Source organism: Crocodylus siamensis, chromosome 6, assembly GCF_052110815.1.
Source record: "Crocodylus siamensis isolate JL-2025a chromosome 6, ASM5211081v1, whole genome shotgun sequence".
Lineage (NCBI taxonomy): Eukaryota > Metazoa > Chordata > Crocodylia > Crocodylidae > Crocodylus > Crocodylus siamensis.
The window spans coordinates 73057141-73072736 of record NC_143400.1 but is presented as its reverse complement, the minus strand read 5'-3'; the positions used below and the strand labels follow the sequence as shown (position 1 = coordinate 73072736).

The 15596-nt window shown below is 41.6% G+C and overlaps 1 protein-coding gene across 3 annotated transcripts in view; it reads right to left on the bottom strand.

Annotated features, from left to right (window-relative positions):
- Window positions 1-15596, bottom strand: part of ARHGEF26 (Rho guanine nucleotide exchange factor 26) — a 159273-nt gene that overhangs the window by 136787 nt on the left and 6890 nt on the right. For all 3 annotated transcript variants that reach the window (XM_090055902.1, XM_090055901.1, XM_090055900.1), the window contains 2 exons: window positions 14201-14240; window positions 8843-8988 (listed from right to left, as the gene is read on the bottom strand). In XM_090055902.1, coding sequence (XP_089912028.1) covers window positions 8843-8988; window positions 14201-14240 — 186 coding nt within the window. The remainder of the gene's footprint in view (window positions 1-8842; window positions 8989-14200; window positions 14241-15596) is intronic.

The following is a 15596-nucleotide window of genomic DNA, read 5'->3' as shown; positions in this document are numbered from 1 at the left end:
TAAGAGCACCAGTCATGGACCAGAGTGCTACACAAACACAGAACAAAGCACAATTCCCACTATGACAAGTTTACCTTACATCTACGTTAGACAATCTAAACATATAACAACAAAAAATGGATGCATGCAGATTGACCAGGACAAGGAAATAACGAGGCAATATTGGTTAGCATGTATGATTTGTCATCTGGGAGACAGGATAAAGGAGCACCAGTCCAGCTCAAATAAATGCTTAATTATTTATACAAATTGAACAACATGAACAAGAGATTGAGAGCTTCTCAACCCATAAGAACCCACAGCTGGGCAGTTCTGAAATATGTAAATTCAAATCCCCCAAGCAATTCTGGTTAACTTAACACTGGTCTCCCACATCCTGAGAGTTTGCCCTAAACATTGTGCTGTGGGATGAAACAAGAATAATGATGTACTTGGCATACAGTTTTATGAATCTAGTACAGCACATATTTTTTTTCAGCAGAAACCATTTGGTAAATTCTGGTGAAACTGGAAAAGGAGGCAACAGGGGAGTACTTATGAGAGTAGAAGATTAAGAAGTCTGTTTTGCTTTTGATCTCAAGCAAAACAGCCATGAAAGTTGTGGACTAAAATTTTAGCTGGGACAGGAGGAGGCAAGTCAGGAGAAGAAGGTCTTCAAGCTGCTTGCATAGAAATGATCATTCAAATGGAATTTGTCTGGAGAGTAGACTGGAAATAAGCACACAGAAAGCTAGAAAAGGATGAGGAGGATCTTCTGAAGGACAAAGTGCAGAAGCAATTAACGAGGTAGAAGCGGCAGGAGGTAAGTGTCATGGAACCCAAGGAGGAAAAAAAAAGTTTTAAAAAAGTACATGGTCAAGTTTGTCCAAGGAAGCTGATTCAAGAGGGTGAAGAGGTCCAATTCTGAAATCACATTAAAAAAATTTTGTTAGATACTTTGGTACAAATGGTTTTAGTGAAGGGTGACTGGTAGGAGTCGAATTGGAGAGGAGGTTCTAGACAAAGACGTTAATCTATGCGTTCAGTAAGGTCAGAGGTGAAATGAAAAACACAATGGATAGTTAGATAAGCCAGTAGAATCAAAAGTGGAATGTTTAAGATTGGAAGACACGAGGAAGCATGAGGTAAATGAAGGGATTGCAAGGCAGATAGAAAAATGGCTAGATCTTTGGACTCAAAGGGAATCAATGGCTTAATTTCTAGTTGAATGTCAGTATCAAGCGGAGTGGCCCAGTGGTCAGTCCTGGGGCCAGTTTTGTTCAATATCTTCATCAACAACCTGGAAAATGGCCTAGAGTGCACCTGCAGCAAATTTGCAGAAGAAACCAAGCTGGGAAGAGTAGTAGATACACTGGAGGGTAAGACTAGGATTCAGAGTGGCCAAGATGTATTAGAGAACTGGACGAAAAGAAACCTCAAGGGGTTCAATAATGACAGGTGCAAAGACAAGAATAATCCCATGCACCAGTACAGGTTGGGGGCTGACTGGCTAAGTAGCAGCTCTGTAGAAAAGGACCTGGGGGTTATAGTGAACAATAAGCTGAATATAAGCCAACAGTCTGCCCTTGCTGCAAAGAAGGCTAACAGCATTCTGGGCTGCAATATTAGGAACACTGCCAGCAGATCAAGGGAAGTGATTCCTCCCCTCTATTTGGCACTAGTGAACCCACATCTGCAGTACTGTGTCCAGTTTTGCACCCCCACTCCTGCCCACCTACAAAAGGATGTAGACAAATTGGAGGAGTCCAGCAGAAGAGAAAAAAATCTTTAGAGGGCTCGGACAATCACTTCTAAGAAAAGGCTGAGGGAACTGGGCTTATTTAAGCTGGAGAAGAGACTGAAAGGGGATTTAATAGCAGCCTTCAACTACCTGAAGTGTGGTTCCATAAAAGGTGGAGCTAGATTGTTCCCACTTGTGGCAGACAACAGAACAAGGAGCAATGGTTTCAAGTTGTAGTAATTGAAGTTTAAGTCAGATATTAGGAAAAACTCTTACTAGGAGGGTAGTAAAGCACTAGAATAGGCTACCCAGAGAAGTTGTGGAATCTCCATCCTTGGACATTTTTAAGACAAATTATGGTATTGTTGGGGATGGTCTTGCTTTAAGCAGGGCATTGGATTAGATGACCTCCTGAGGTCCCTTTCAATCCTAATTTTCTAAGATTCTATGGTTTCAGAGGAAAAGTCAGTGTTTCTTTCATATAAATTAGTGCTTTTACATTATCCAAGAAAACCCTGGTTTATGGATAATGAACTCAGTACTTACATTTTAATCCTTTCTGTAATGAAAAGGCTGACCATGGTTCTAGTCTATACAGTTTAAGTATTCCTTTTAAAGAATATTAGGCTCATAGTCCCCTTATTTCCTTATACAGTCATAGCACAAATAGTCTATCACATTAATGGCGTTCTCCTCCCCTAGTTACATACTGCAAAGTTTGCAAGTCTATCATTTCCTACTTGATTTACTGAGACACCCAAGTCAAGTACTTAACATATTACTACATCTGGGTTTGTCAGAGAAGCATACGTTAATTTGGACAGATTCTATTCAATCTACCGGGTGTCTAAATGAACCCAGGCCTGTAACTGAGACTCTATTCCTTGATGATACACTAATGCATCTACTATTCAAATCCAAGACTACCTATTAATGTATCTACTTTTGTAACATGCCACCATCTTACCCTGAAGACTGAGTCAGGAAAAAGTGGGGGGAAGGAACCATTACCTTTTGCATTAACTGTTTTTCAGGGACTGAAACAAGGTGGAATAGAATTGCACTTCGGTGATGTAAGGTGACTTTACAAAACTACAAACATGGTGTTTCAACACTGTATTTAAATAAAGCCACTTATGTGCTGAATAGCTGTAAAAGTATCAGGCTCAGGTGACTCATTGTGTTTCAAAACTCTCCTCCCCACTGCTTTTCCTTGTTTAGGAAATCTCATAAGAAAACATCATTATGAATCATGGTACAAAATTTGCTGTGCTGGAAACACAGGAATGAAACCTATTATGAAAGGTGACTGTAGAAAACTACAAATGTGGAATTTCAAAACTGCATTTAAACAATTTTTTATGGGCTTTGGGAAATCCTCTGCTGTATGAAATCACCAGTAACATTCAAGAACCTATTATTTTATACTTAATAACTGGTATTAAATCATGAAAATAAGAGAATGTCAAAAAGCCTAGCTTACTTAGAACAAAACAGAAAAAGAACAGTATTTCTTGGTTATCATACTCTCTCAATTAACGTAATACAGAAATAGAAAAATTCCTCTCCATCCTTCTAGCAGCCTTCTTGTTACATACACAGATCATAAAATCCTAAACCTATAGTCATTTGTTGTGAGAGATACTAAACTACCCAATTGCTTTATATATAAGTACTTAATTTACTAAAGAAAAACATGTAGCAGACATGGACAGATCAATTCAATTTTTATTGCATTGATTATATTTTAAATTGCTCAGTACAGAAAGGTTTCTATAGGTGTTCATATAACAATGTGTTAAGCCAGTCATAGACTTCTAAATGCTTTACTGCACTGTACTTACAATAATAAATACAGCTGTCCATAGTACAAGGAAGAGGACCTCAACCCATTTTAACTAATGCACCCAGAAGAACTACTCTTATTTCAATTCTTAAGCTGTAAAAAGTCAAATCTCTGATAAAATTTACATCTTAACTGGCTCTGAGAATTTTAATGAATCTTGAAATTATTTCATCAGATCAGATTTAAACAGCCAGGAGACCAAACTATTGTTCACAAAAAACTGAATGCTCATGAAGACTCTTTTAAATATAAGCTATTTCTTCTTATCCTGCTTTGAGAGGACATTCAGCTAGACCTTAAGGATGCAACGGATCCAAACTTTCCCACTCCACATTCATCATCCAAAACCCACAATAAGTAGCTTTCAGAGAATAAACTAGGTATAAAATCTAGAAAGTCCACATTTTTATTTTCATTAGCCAAATCAGTTAAAAAATAGTTCAGAGTTACCAAATAGCATTATTCGTTACTTTGTTCCTGCACCTCTGCATGGAGGGTGCTAACAGGGCTGTGCGAAATGTCATTGGCTGTGTCGTTTTGATGCTGTTTTGACTCGTTTTGAGCTCCAAACAGCAAACCGAAATGAAACAGAGGGCTTTGAAACAGCCTTGAAATGAAATGAGGCCAGTTGAAACATTTTGAAAGTTTCAAAATGTTTCAAGTTTCGCAATAGCAGCCCATCCAGGTGGTGGGAGGCAGGGGAGAACCAGGGCTCCGTGCCCATCGGCTCTGCACAACCCCATGTGGCTCACCCGGGAGTGCAGCCCTGGTTCTCCCCACCTTCCACTACTGCGTTGCACTCCCGGGGCCTGGCGGAGCAGATCAGAACACAGCACTGGCTCTGCCTACCTCTCAATGCCAGGTTGCACTCTGATCGGCTCCACCAGCTCCAGTTCAGTGGTGGGAGGCAGGCAGAGCCCGGACTGCGCTCCACCTGCTGACACCGGGCTAAGTTCTATGGGGTTGCAAGTCGCAGGGAACAGAGCCCAGTGGAGGCGGGCACAGCACAGTCCCTGGGCTGTACCCCACCCATCTGCCCCGGCTGGGTTCCCAGCCACTTGAAGCCCACTGCAGCTGCTTGAAGCCCAATTGCTTTAAGTCCCCAGCCGCTTCAAACCTGATCTCAATGCTGGGGAGATAACCTCAACCGGGCTGAGTTCCCCTTTCCCAGCCCAATCGAAACAGCATCGAAACAGTGAAACCGTTTCCATGTAACGGAACAGAACATTGTTTTCAAAGAGAAACAAAATTCAGAATGAAACACTGTTCTGTCAAAATGTTGAAACAGATGTCGAAGAGGAACGCTGCTGTTTTGCACAGCCCTGGCTGCTAGCTGTACTAGGGTCCTGATTAGAACATCAAGATTTTAATTATTTTTATGTTTCTATTGAAGAAAAAAACCTAACACTGCTCATGCAGAATAAAAAGCTATAATAAGGACAGTGGACACCTATGCCTCATCTACACACAAAACTGATTTAGCTAAAATCATTTTTAAATTACACTATTGAACCAAATGCATAAACGGACACACTATACCATATTTGCCCAAATCTAAAATAACTTCAAATTTAAGACAACCCCCACAAAAATAAGATTCTACATGTGGAAAACTTTATAAATTTGTTATAATGTTCTACATAGAAAATCTAACTATTGAATGGTCATCTTAAATTCATCCCCACCACTACTGCAGCGATGCAAGAAGTAGCAGGGGGGCAGGTGGTAGGGGTGCATGGGAATCAAGTGGCCTGACCCCTGCCCCTTTCCATCTGTCACCCTACCACATGCCCCTCCCCGCACTGGGCACCACCTGGACTTTGGCCCCTAACAACTGCCTCCTGCTACTTGCCCCCACTCCTGCCTGATCCCCCATGCCTGCATTATCTGTCCCCCTTGCCTGCACCCCTGAACAACTGCTCCCCCACCACTTGTCTTTCTTTTTGCCTGTCCCCTCTCTGTGTCGCCTGTTTCCCCCCACCCTCCACTCCACAACTCTGCAGCTCCATGACTCCCCCCAGCTCACACTCTGCCCCAGTCTGGACCAGGTCATAGAGCATATGGTCACTCTGGGCCCTGCCTGGCCACACAGCAGTGGCAATGGTGGTGGTAGTTCTGGTGACAGTTTTGGTACCCACCAAGGGCAAAGCTGCCACTATCACAACCACTGCTGCTGAGCTGGAGCCAGAGTCAGAGCTATACTCTGCTGCCACTCCCCACCACATCCTTCCCAGTCCTCTGGCTTATACTCAAATCCAAGATGAGGGTCTGTTTTCCCCTATGTTAACCATGTTCAGCTATAGTTGAATTTGTTATCATCAGGGCTTTATTGACTTTAAAATCTCCACATGGTCCTTTGCATTGGTTTAACTGATATTAAACCATACCTTTAGTGATACAACTTTGAAAGAAATTAACCTGCCAGCAATACCCAGAAATTAACTGTGTTTGAGTGGGAAGGAGTATAAACACTGTCCCTTTTGCTCATGCATTTTGGAGTTACTCTTAGGAAACGATGGAAGGAAAAGGAAATAATCCACCTACTATTCAAAATGAAAGGAAGTCCTCACATTGACTCATCAGCTAATGAATCTGATTTAGAGTGGATAATGTAAACAAATAACTGATCACTCAAAGGCCAGCAGCTTCTAAATAATTTTTTCTGAATAAACAAGTCAGGTTTTCTACCATGAATACACCATATTTCTATAAACAGGTTGCAGGGGAGGGGGTTCCTCCACCAGCATTCCAATCCTTCTTTGGCAATATTAGAAAATGCTAAAAATATGTTCTTATTGCTTTGACAGATACCGTATGTAGATGGCACAGTAATCTCAACCTAATTTTGACATTATCCTAAGAAAGAAAATAGTGCTCCTCTTTAGAGGTATTTTTTTAATTCTACAAAAGCATATTGAAAACTGCCAGAAAAAGCATGAAAAGGTACTTAGATTTCAAATACTGCAGAGACAATCTTTTTATTTTGTTGAAAGAAACCCTAGTACAATGGAGTCCTGACCCCAGGTACTACTGCAATGCAAACAAAAAAATCAGTAAAGTTTTGCTGTTTTCTATGCCTCTAAAATCAGAGACAAGTACTATTTAATATGTGTTGCTGGCTATTTCCAAAACTAGTAGAAGAGCTATACAAAAGAGGTGCAAAAACTATACAGTCTTTATTCAGTGCATGAGAGAGAACTTGTTACTACTAGCCTGACAACCTCAGATTCATTATCTCATGTTGTATCCCCCTCTGGCTGCTTGGTAGAATTCACAGGTTCAGAAGTTATCTTCTCTGTTTATTCCTTTTACATTTCATTATTAGTCATGAACTCTTTGGCCTTTGATTTTAATGTACCACACACAAACAAAGCAGCACAGAAAGGCAACAAAATAGATAACGCCTTTTAGAAAAAGGGATCCCAACATCCATTACAGGCAGTCCTTGCACTTACAGAGGGTTACGTTCCTGGAAAAGGAGCTGTAAGTTGAAACGATGCAAGTCGAATCTGATATTCCCATAGGAACAATGTTATAATAAGGGGTCACATTCCTGACCAAGGGCCTGATGCCCAACTTTTTATAGAAATGACCATAAATACCATATTTAAATCACCTATTTAATTTTGTTCAATCAACTATTCAATTTTACTACAGACGATGTTGATTCTGACTGTATAAATAATTACTCACACTGGGATGAAAGGCCAAAAGACAGCAACTGCCAGAGCCCCCCATAACCCTGTGTTGACAGGAGTGGTGAGCAAGCAGAGGAGAGCAAGCTAGGGCAGGATGTCAGTGGGGATGAAACCAGTGTAGGAACCAGCCTGGCCCCAGCATAATGGAGGCGTAGCAGGGCAGCTGGGGCCAGGGCAGTGCACGGAGCAGTGCTGGCTGGAGCACCCTGCTGCCAGCTGCAGCTACAGCTATTTCTGGGCCCCTCCCTGCACGAGACACTTGCCACTCAACTTACACTGCTGAGCAGAAGGGAGGAAGCCTTTCTCTGTAGAGCTCAGAGCTCTGCCTGGCAGCCCTGCATGCTAGTTTGCTAGAAGACAGAGAACTTCCCTCAACATTGCAAAGTCATTACAGCCATTGAATACAATGGGCAGCTTGGGTTCTTTAATTTGGAAGTAGAAGAAACTTACACATCAGGACACCAGAGCACTGACTGAATGACATACAGTGCTGGATCCTTGCACTTACAGCATGCCATAAGTGCAAGGATCAGCGCTGTAAGCAATAATATAGGTGAAAATGCGGAGCACTGCAAGTGTGGATTGCTGCAAGTCAAGCCACCTCAAGTTGAGGACTGCCCATACATAACAGATTGAAACCCCTGGGTTTGAACAGTCACTGGGTATGCAGGGTCAGGCCAGTGCGTGGCAGCATCTTGTCAGTTAGGGATGGGCCAGTGGACTAACCCCATGTGGGATCCAGCCCATGGACTGATCTCATGCCACTCATATATCCCTTAGGGCTGGAAAGCTGAGCACCACAGATCTATTCTAAAGGTTTGTATTGGTCTGTCTACACAATGGAGGATCCCATATATATAAGGTATAAGAACTGTGCATGGTCCCCTATGGAAACTGTTTGCAAAAATCAAGCCCTAAAGCTGGAATATGAGCTAAAATTGATATGGATAATTGTGGGCTTTAAGCAAAGGCTTGAATTTACAAATCTGTTGAGTTTGTAAGACAGTTTTATGTACATAAAGCTGAACTATAACTCACAATCCTTTGCTTAATACCTTACCCTTTCTTATTCTACTTATTTTTATTTGCAAGATGTACCAAAAAAGTATCTATTAATCTGGAGCATTATTTCTAGTTCTACTCTATGAAACTATGAATATTCTCACACAGATACAGGATAGGATTTCTGGTCAAGTGGAAAAAATAACTTCTTATGCATGCCCATTTTTTCATGTTATCCATTTTCTTTAATGAAGGAAAAAGCCTTATACTGCTAATCTTATTTAGATAATTACCTGGCTTTTAGCTTTTCCAGTGGACCTAAGATGGTCTGAAGCTGACGGACATTTGTTTGTGTAGAATTTATGTAAAGCTGAGTTAATACCTCAGAGTTTGGCCTCCTGTTAATGATACTTTGTCAATTCAACTCAGCGGATTAACATAAAAATCTGCAACCACTTTATGTTTGGGAAACAACATAAGGATCATAAATGTCAAACTGAAAACTGCGCTTGCTTCCATCCATTCTTGCACACTGTATTTGTTTTCTAATTGACTATGTAACAAATAAACACTCACCACAGACAGCTGACTCCATGTTGATCTCAGAGGTTTATACTGAACAACAATCTTTTCATCTGTTTTCTGTTCTTTAGGCTCAGAATCTTCATCTGAATCTATATCCAAAGCTTTTTCTTTGTAGTTCTGATATAGTACAGCATTTTCTAGGAAAAAAAAGAATCCTTAATTACCAGAAAGTTTTACCATTTGCTTTCAACGGAGTTACAAAGTAACATTCAAACAATAGAATAAAGCAAATAATACACGTTGCTCACACATTATGTGAGCAAAGACAAAGATAGCATCTCATTTAGGGTGGACAATGGCACAGTACAGTTACAATGGATTACTGTGCCACTATTAAAAAGATGCCTGCTGACTGAATTAAAAAACAGATGCATCCTTTGTTCAGGAAAACCAGAAAACAATTTTATTTCCTCTCTAATTTGCTGTATAACATTTCATAACTAGCTCAATTTTTTAAAAAAAGGTATCAGTAAAGTAAGCATTTAATCCAGAAGTCCAATTATTTCATGATTAAATTCAGCAAAATAGGGGGTTACAAACCTACAATGCACTGCAATTCACACGAAGATTATCTTTACAGTTCATTGAGAGCGGGGGAAGAAAATAAGTCCAAATTTTAATTTCACAACTTTAAATTAGGCCTGGCCAAAAACAGAACTTGTGGGACATACCTCAATACCTGCCCCTTAGCTTTGGTAAGTATAAGCCCTCCACGCCTGTAAGCTATTCAGTCTTTTTCTACATACTTTAATTCAAGGATGCCCAGCCCACAAAATCATCCATCCAAACCTCTGAGCTATCAGTGGGCCAGGGAATTTAGAAGCATGGCTAGTGATTGGCATGGCCTGCTACAGATCCTAGGGGCCTTGGGCCCCAGTGGACATGGCCATCAGCAGCAGGCCCTCAATTGATCTGCAGCCTCTTGGCCCACTACTACTTACCCTACTGTTTCTGCACTGGCTGTGGCCACCACTAGGGGACAGATTCAGTCTACTGGGAGATCCATGGTCTGGATCTCGCCTAGGGCACAAGGCAAGTTTGAAACCCCTGCCTTACTGCTACTAAGATTAATGAATGCAACAGTACCAAATGGGAAAGAAGCATAAAAATTAAAACTAATCCCCTCCCACTCAAATACCTGTCCCCCATACTTTGTGCAATTACATGGAATAACAAAGAGAAGTCAAAGGCAGGATGTAATCTGGCAGGAGAAGAAATACTTGGGTGTCTACACATGTGCTTGGACACATTCTAATTAGAACGCAGCGGAGCAGACTTGATTAATCTGTGTTCTAGTTAGAATGCTCTAATATTGCCACAATATCATGTATATAAGCCCACAAAGGTTTAAAATGGCCTCTGGGGCACTTCAACTGAAGCTCATTGACCGAGCTTTAATTAAAGAGTCTTGTAGCCATTTTTAAACAGGCTAGGGCTTAATGCAGTGATGCTGAAGCTTTTTAACTAAAGCAGTTCTCCAGAAACCTCTCTAATTAAAACACCTCTCTCCCCACTTACTGCTAAGCATGTACACAAGAAAACATCCCACAACTAGGCAGTTAGTATTATGGGCTATAAGTTTTACAGGCGGGATAGAGAAGGAAAGAAAGGTGGGGGTGTGGCACTATGTCAAGGAGCAATACACATCCTCTGCCAGCAGAATGGGGTCAGAGGAGGGGCAAGCTGAGGTGCTCTGGGTCAAGATACAAGACGGCCATGGGGAGAGGGATCTAATAGTGGGGGTCTACTACAGACCTCCCAACCAACGGGAGGAGCTGGACCTGGAATTTTCAGGCCAGCTTGCAGACGCACTCAAGGCAAGGGATGATTGTCATGGGCAATTTAAGTTACCCAGACATCTGCTGGGAGGAAGTCAGCCAGATCGCACCATTCCAGAAGGTTCCTGGCCAAGACACAGGACCTCCACTTAATTCAGGATGTGCACAGTCCCACCAGAGGAAATGCCCTGTTGGACCTGGTCCTGGCCACAGGCGACGACCTCCAGGTTCTTGACCACCTGGGTGATAGCGATCATCACTTGCTGGAATTCACCATCCAGCGCAGGGTGTCAAGGGCTGCAGCAAGGCGGTAGCCCTAGACTTCAAGAGAGCCAACTTTAATGAGTTGAGATTAGTGGGAGAGGCACTGGGGTTCTCAAGGGAAAGGGAACTCAATGCCCAAGATGAGTAGTCATTCCTTAAGGAGACGATACTCAGGGCCCAAGGGGTGACCATCCCAACAAGAAGCAGGGGAGGCAAGAGTGCCCATAAGCCCCCCTGGCTCACCAAGGGCGTCTGGGAATGCATGATTGCCAAAAAGGCGGCGTACACCTGGTAGAAAGGGGATGCTATCACCAAAGAGGAGTATATCTCCTCTGCTAGGGCCTGTAGGGGGGTTGTCAGGAAAGGTAAGGCAGACATAGAGCTAGGACTTGCGTCCAAAATCACAGATAATAAAAAGTCCTTTTTCAAATATATAGGGAGGATGAAGAAAGCACCCGGAAATGTGGGGCCCCTGCAAGATCCTCTGGGCAATCTGGTGGTTGCGCCAGAGGAGAAAGCAGACCTTTCTAACCAATTCTTCACCTCCATTTTCTTGTGCAGGGACCGGGACTTCCCCACCGTGATGCCGGAGGGACTTGAGGGGAACGCTTCCAGACCGCAGGTTGGGGAGGACCGGGTTAGAGAGCTTCTGGAGGGGCTGGACGTGTTCATATCAGCGGGTCCAGATGCTCTCCACCCCAGGGTGTTGAGGGAGCTAGCAGGAGTTACTGCAGGGCCCTTGGAACAGCTTTACAAGTGCTCGTGGTGCCAGACGTGGCCTCATCGGTACTGAATAGAGGGGAAGAATCACTACACTCGACTTACTAGCAACACACCTACCAGTGCAGCCCAATATGCTGTTAGCCTTCTTGGCAACGATGGCACACTGCTGGCTCATATTCAGCTTATTGTCCATTATAAACCCCAGGTCCTGTTCTGCAGAGTTGCTGTCCAGCCAGTCAACCCCTAGCATGAACCAGTGCATGGAATTGTTCTGCCCAGTACAGAACTTGGCACTTCTCCTTGTTGAACCTCATGAGATTTCTTTTGGCCCAATCCTTCAATTTGTCTAGGTCACTCTGAATCCTAGCCCTACCCTCCAGCGTACCTACTACTCCCCGCAGCTTAGTGTCATTTGCTGAGGGTGCACTCTGTGCTATCTTCCAGGTCATTGATTAAGATATTGAACAAAAATGGCCCCAGGACCGACTCCTGGGACACTCCAATTAATACTGGCTGCCAACTAGATCTCGTGCCATTGATTATTACTATCTGAGCCTGATAAAATTCCACCTCAGTCTTCTGTTCTCCAAACTAAATAACCCTAGCTCTTTCAGCCATTTTAAAAGGTGCTGCTTCCCAAGCCCCTTATTTTTGTTGCTCTTCACTGGATTCTTTCTAATCTGTCCACATCCTTCTTGAAGTGTGTGTGTTGGGGGAGGGAGGGCAGGGGGGGAGAGAAACTGGACACAAGTGCTCCAGATGAGGCCTCACTAGTGCTGAATAGAGCAAAATAATTACTTCTCTTGGTTTGCAAGTGACACTTCTGGTGATACAACCCAGTATGCTGTGGCTTTCTTTTGCAACAAGAGAACACTATTGGCTACTATACAGCTTACAGTAACCAAAAGGTCCTTCTCTGCAGGGCTGCACCTTAGCCAATCATTCTCCAGTCTGTATTTGTGTGTGCATTTATTCCATCCCAAGTGCAGGACTTTGCATTTGTCCTTGTTGAATTTCACCTGGTTGACTGCAGACCACTTTTCCAGTCTACCCAGGGAATTCTGGATCTGAGGCATCCCCTCCAGAGTGTCTGCAACTCTACCTAACTTGGGGTCATCTGCAAATTTGTTAAGTGTGCAATCAATCCCATTATCCAAATCTGTAATGAAAATGTTATATGAACACTTTTTCATATAACATATATATCATCATGATAATTGGAACTAGTATGCTTCAAAGAGTAAATGTAGTTTTGATAAGCTTCCTAAGGAATGAAACTGATTAGCATTATGGAGAGAGTAATGTATGTGACACTGTCAAAGGAGAGTAAGAGAATGGTCAAAAGTGGAACTAGAACAAAAAAAATCACTTCAGAGCATAGGAAAAGGTGAAGGTAAAAAAAGTGATGCTGGAAGAGATGAAGGCAAGACATCATTGTGGAGTGCTCCAAAACTGGAAGAACAGTGTTGGAGCTGAACATTGTTGGAGCTGTTACAGAATGGGGAAGACGCAAATGGAAGACACTGACAAAGTAATAAAGAAAGAATTAGGACAACTGGATTTTGAATGGAGGGGAGATGAAAAGAAGGACAAGCCAAAGAGAGCATGGTCAAACCAAAATTATCCCAGAGCCCTAAGATTTTGTAGACAGGAAGAGAAAAAAAAAATGAAGATACAGGGAAAATAACAAACTTGTCAAGAGTCAGGATAAGAGGTGAGAGACAGAGCATGGAAGAGCAGAGACAAAGATAATACCTAGCCTGCAAACTTAAGTTTCAAAAAGCTACAACAGAAGAAAGGATTAAAACCTGGACAGCAAAGACAACTCTCCTAAGCACTGGTAAAGGTCAGGGAGCAGAGGATAGCAGTGGTTAACACCCCTACCAGAGTATGACAACTTAGCCCCCAGCCTGCAAGCTGAATCCAGAACTTAATTCTTGCATCCACACAGGTGCAAGATGGCTATGCTTCTAGAGCAGAGGCTCACCGCTGCTCCATGAGCTCCATTCAGGTGGTCCGCACAAAGGTTGCAGAACAATTGAGAATATCTGCACTTGTAAGGTAAGACTACTGCTATCACAATATGAGTTATGTGCTTTGATTTGTAGAACAAAAAAAAGTTTAAGTGGTCTGCCAAGACCCTCAGAAATTTAAGTCGTCGTGAAAAAAAAAAGTTTGAGAACCACTGTTCTAGAGGCCTGGAACTGGCTTATGGGAATGGACCTTTTTTATGCAAATTCCACAGTGCTTTATACCAGCAGAGGTTTAAACAACATACAGTCCAGTTTCTTTTCATATTCAAGTTTAAGGTATTTCCTTACCTGCCTTTCTATAATGGTTAAAGAATTCCATAAGCAGCACTGTCAGTCAGACAAAATATTAGAGAAAGGAATTTTCAACTGATTGGTAACCTAAACTTCGACTTTCCCAAGATGCTTATTCTTGGACAAAGCATTGAAGAATTATATGAAATCATCTTCTTAAAGTTAGTTTCTTTTAGGATTTATTCTGTCTATTGAAAGCATGTTTTCTTAGTATTCATTAAAATAGTAAAAAACAACCTCTACAAAAGGCCAGTGCTTACCTTCCCCATCAAAGGTCCCTTGTCCTTTCAGCATTTTCTTCTAATTTTCAATAGAAAAAAGGAAACAGCATGTGAAGATAAGGATACCAAGTTGCTGACAGCATACAAGTACTATAGTACTTTATTTGATATTTAGGCACTGAGTCATTTATTCCTAATGTATAAACTTAGGAAGTCTCTCATACAACAGTTGTTTCACTTGTAAATTGTTTCACTTTACAAGTTCCTCTGGGTATTTTTCTGTCTTTATCGTTTATTTAGATTTGTCCTACATGTGGTATTTTTCTTATAAACTGAATAAAGCTTTAATGGCTTTACAAGAGTGTAATGACCTTCTAACTTATTTCATTCCCTCTTAGCTTCCTAGAAATCGCATGTTTGAGTGACTAGCTTCTTTCTGTTCACCCTACAATAAAACTCTCATCAAATATTCAGCAAGTTAGTTTCTGAGACCACAACAAACCCCCAAAATAGACTTTATTTGAGCATTACATTTCAGACATTTATGTGGTTCATATAGCATTAGTTCAGTTGATCAAAGAGAGAGATTTTGCTAGCAGAAAAAAAAAAAGCGACACAGAGGGCAATATCACATCATCAGAATTTAAGCAGAACCATCACAACTCTCATCACAAAAAACTGATGGCATGATATGGCCCACACCTTGACCTCCTGCTTCTTTATTTCATTTCTCTGAAAGCTCCCAACCCTCACGTTAAATTATCATGTAGATGATAATTACAATATTCCAGTAGTTACAGCTGGTAAGCCTTTCCTGGAGTACTTTACCACACAGTTCCAAGTCACCCTGCAGAGATTTGTAATATACCAATTTATTAAAACAATCAATGCTTGAAGCATAAAATGCAAATGAAACACAAGAAAAAGTTAGCGTGACACATTCAAGCAAAAAAAGATTAATGAATGTTTCCAATTTGTTAGCAAGTCCTTGTGGCATCATTTAGTATGTGAATACATGATAAAATATAGTAACACTATTACTCAAAAAGGATTAATCTGGGTATTAAAATAAGCCATCATCCTACTTTTAGGACACATATTAGCCCAACACTATAGGTAAAAGTTATTTAAAAGGGATTTTGCCAGTTAAACATCTGCCTGTTTTAAATATACTATTACAAGTAACGCCTAAGATTATTGTATCTAAAAAAAAGATTAGAAGGGGGGAAAATTACTTTTTTTTGCCAGTTCATTTACTTTCTGCATTAAGCAGCAGTTTGTGAAGTCAGTTGCACTGACTCCTGTACTCATGGGCATACTGGGCCATGGGAAGCAATTTTAAAAAGAAGTGTGATTGCAAAACAACATCTGAATTGGCAGAGGGGCTCAGTGGCAGCCATACAACATGAAACTACTGTTAACGCTCTCTTTATTT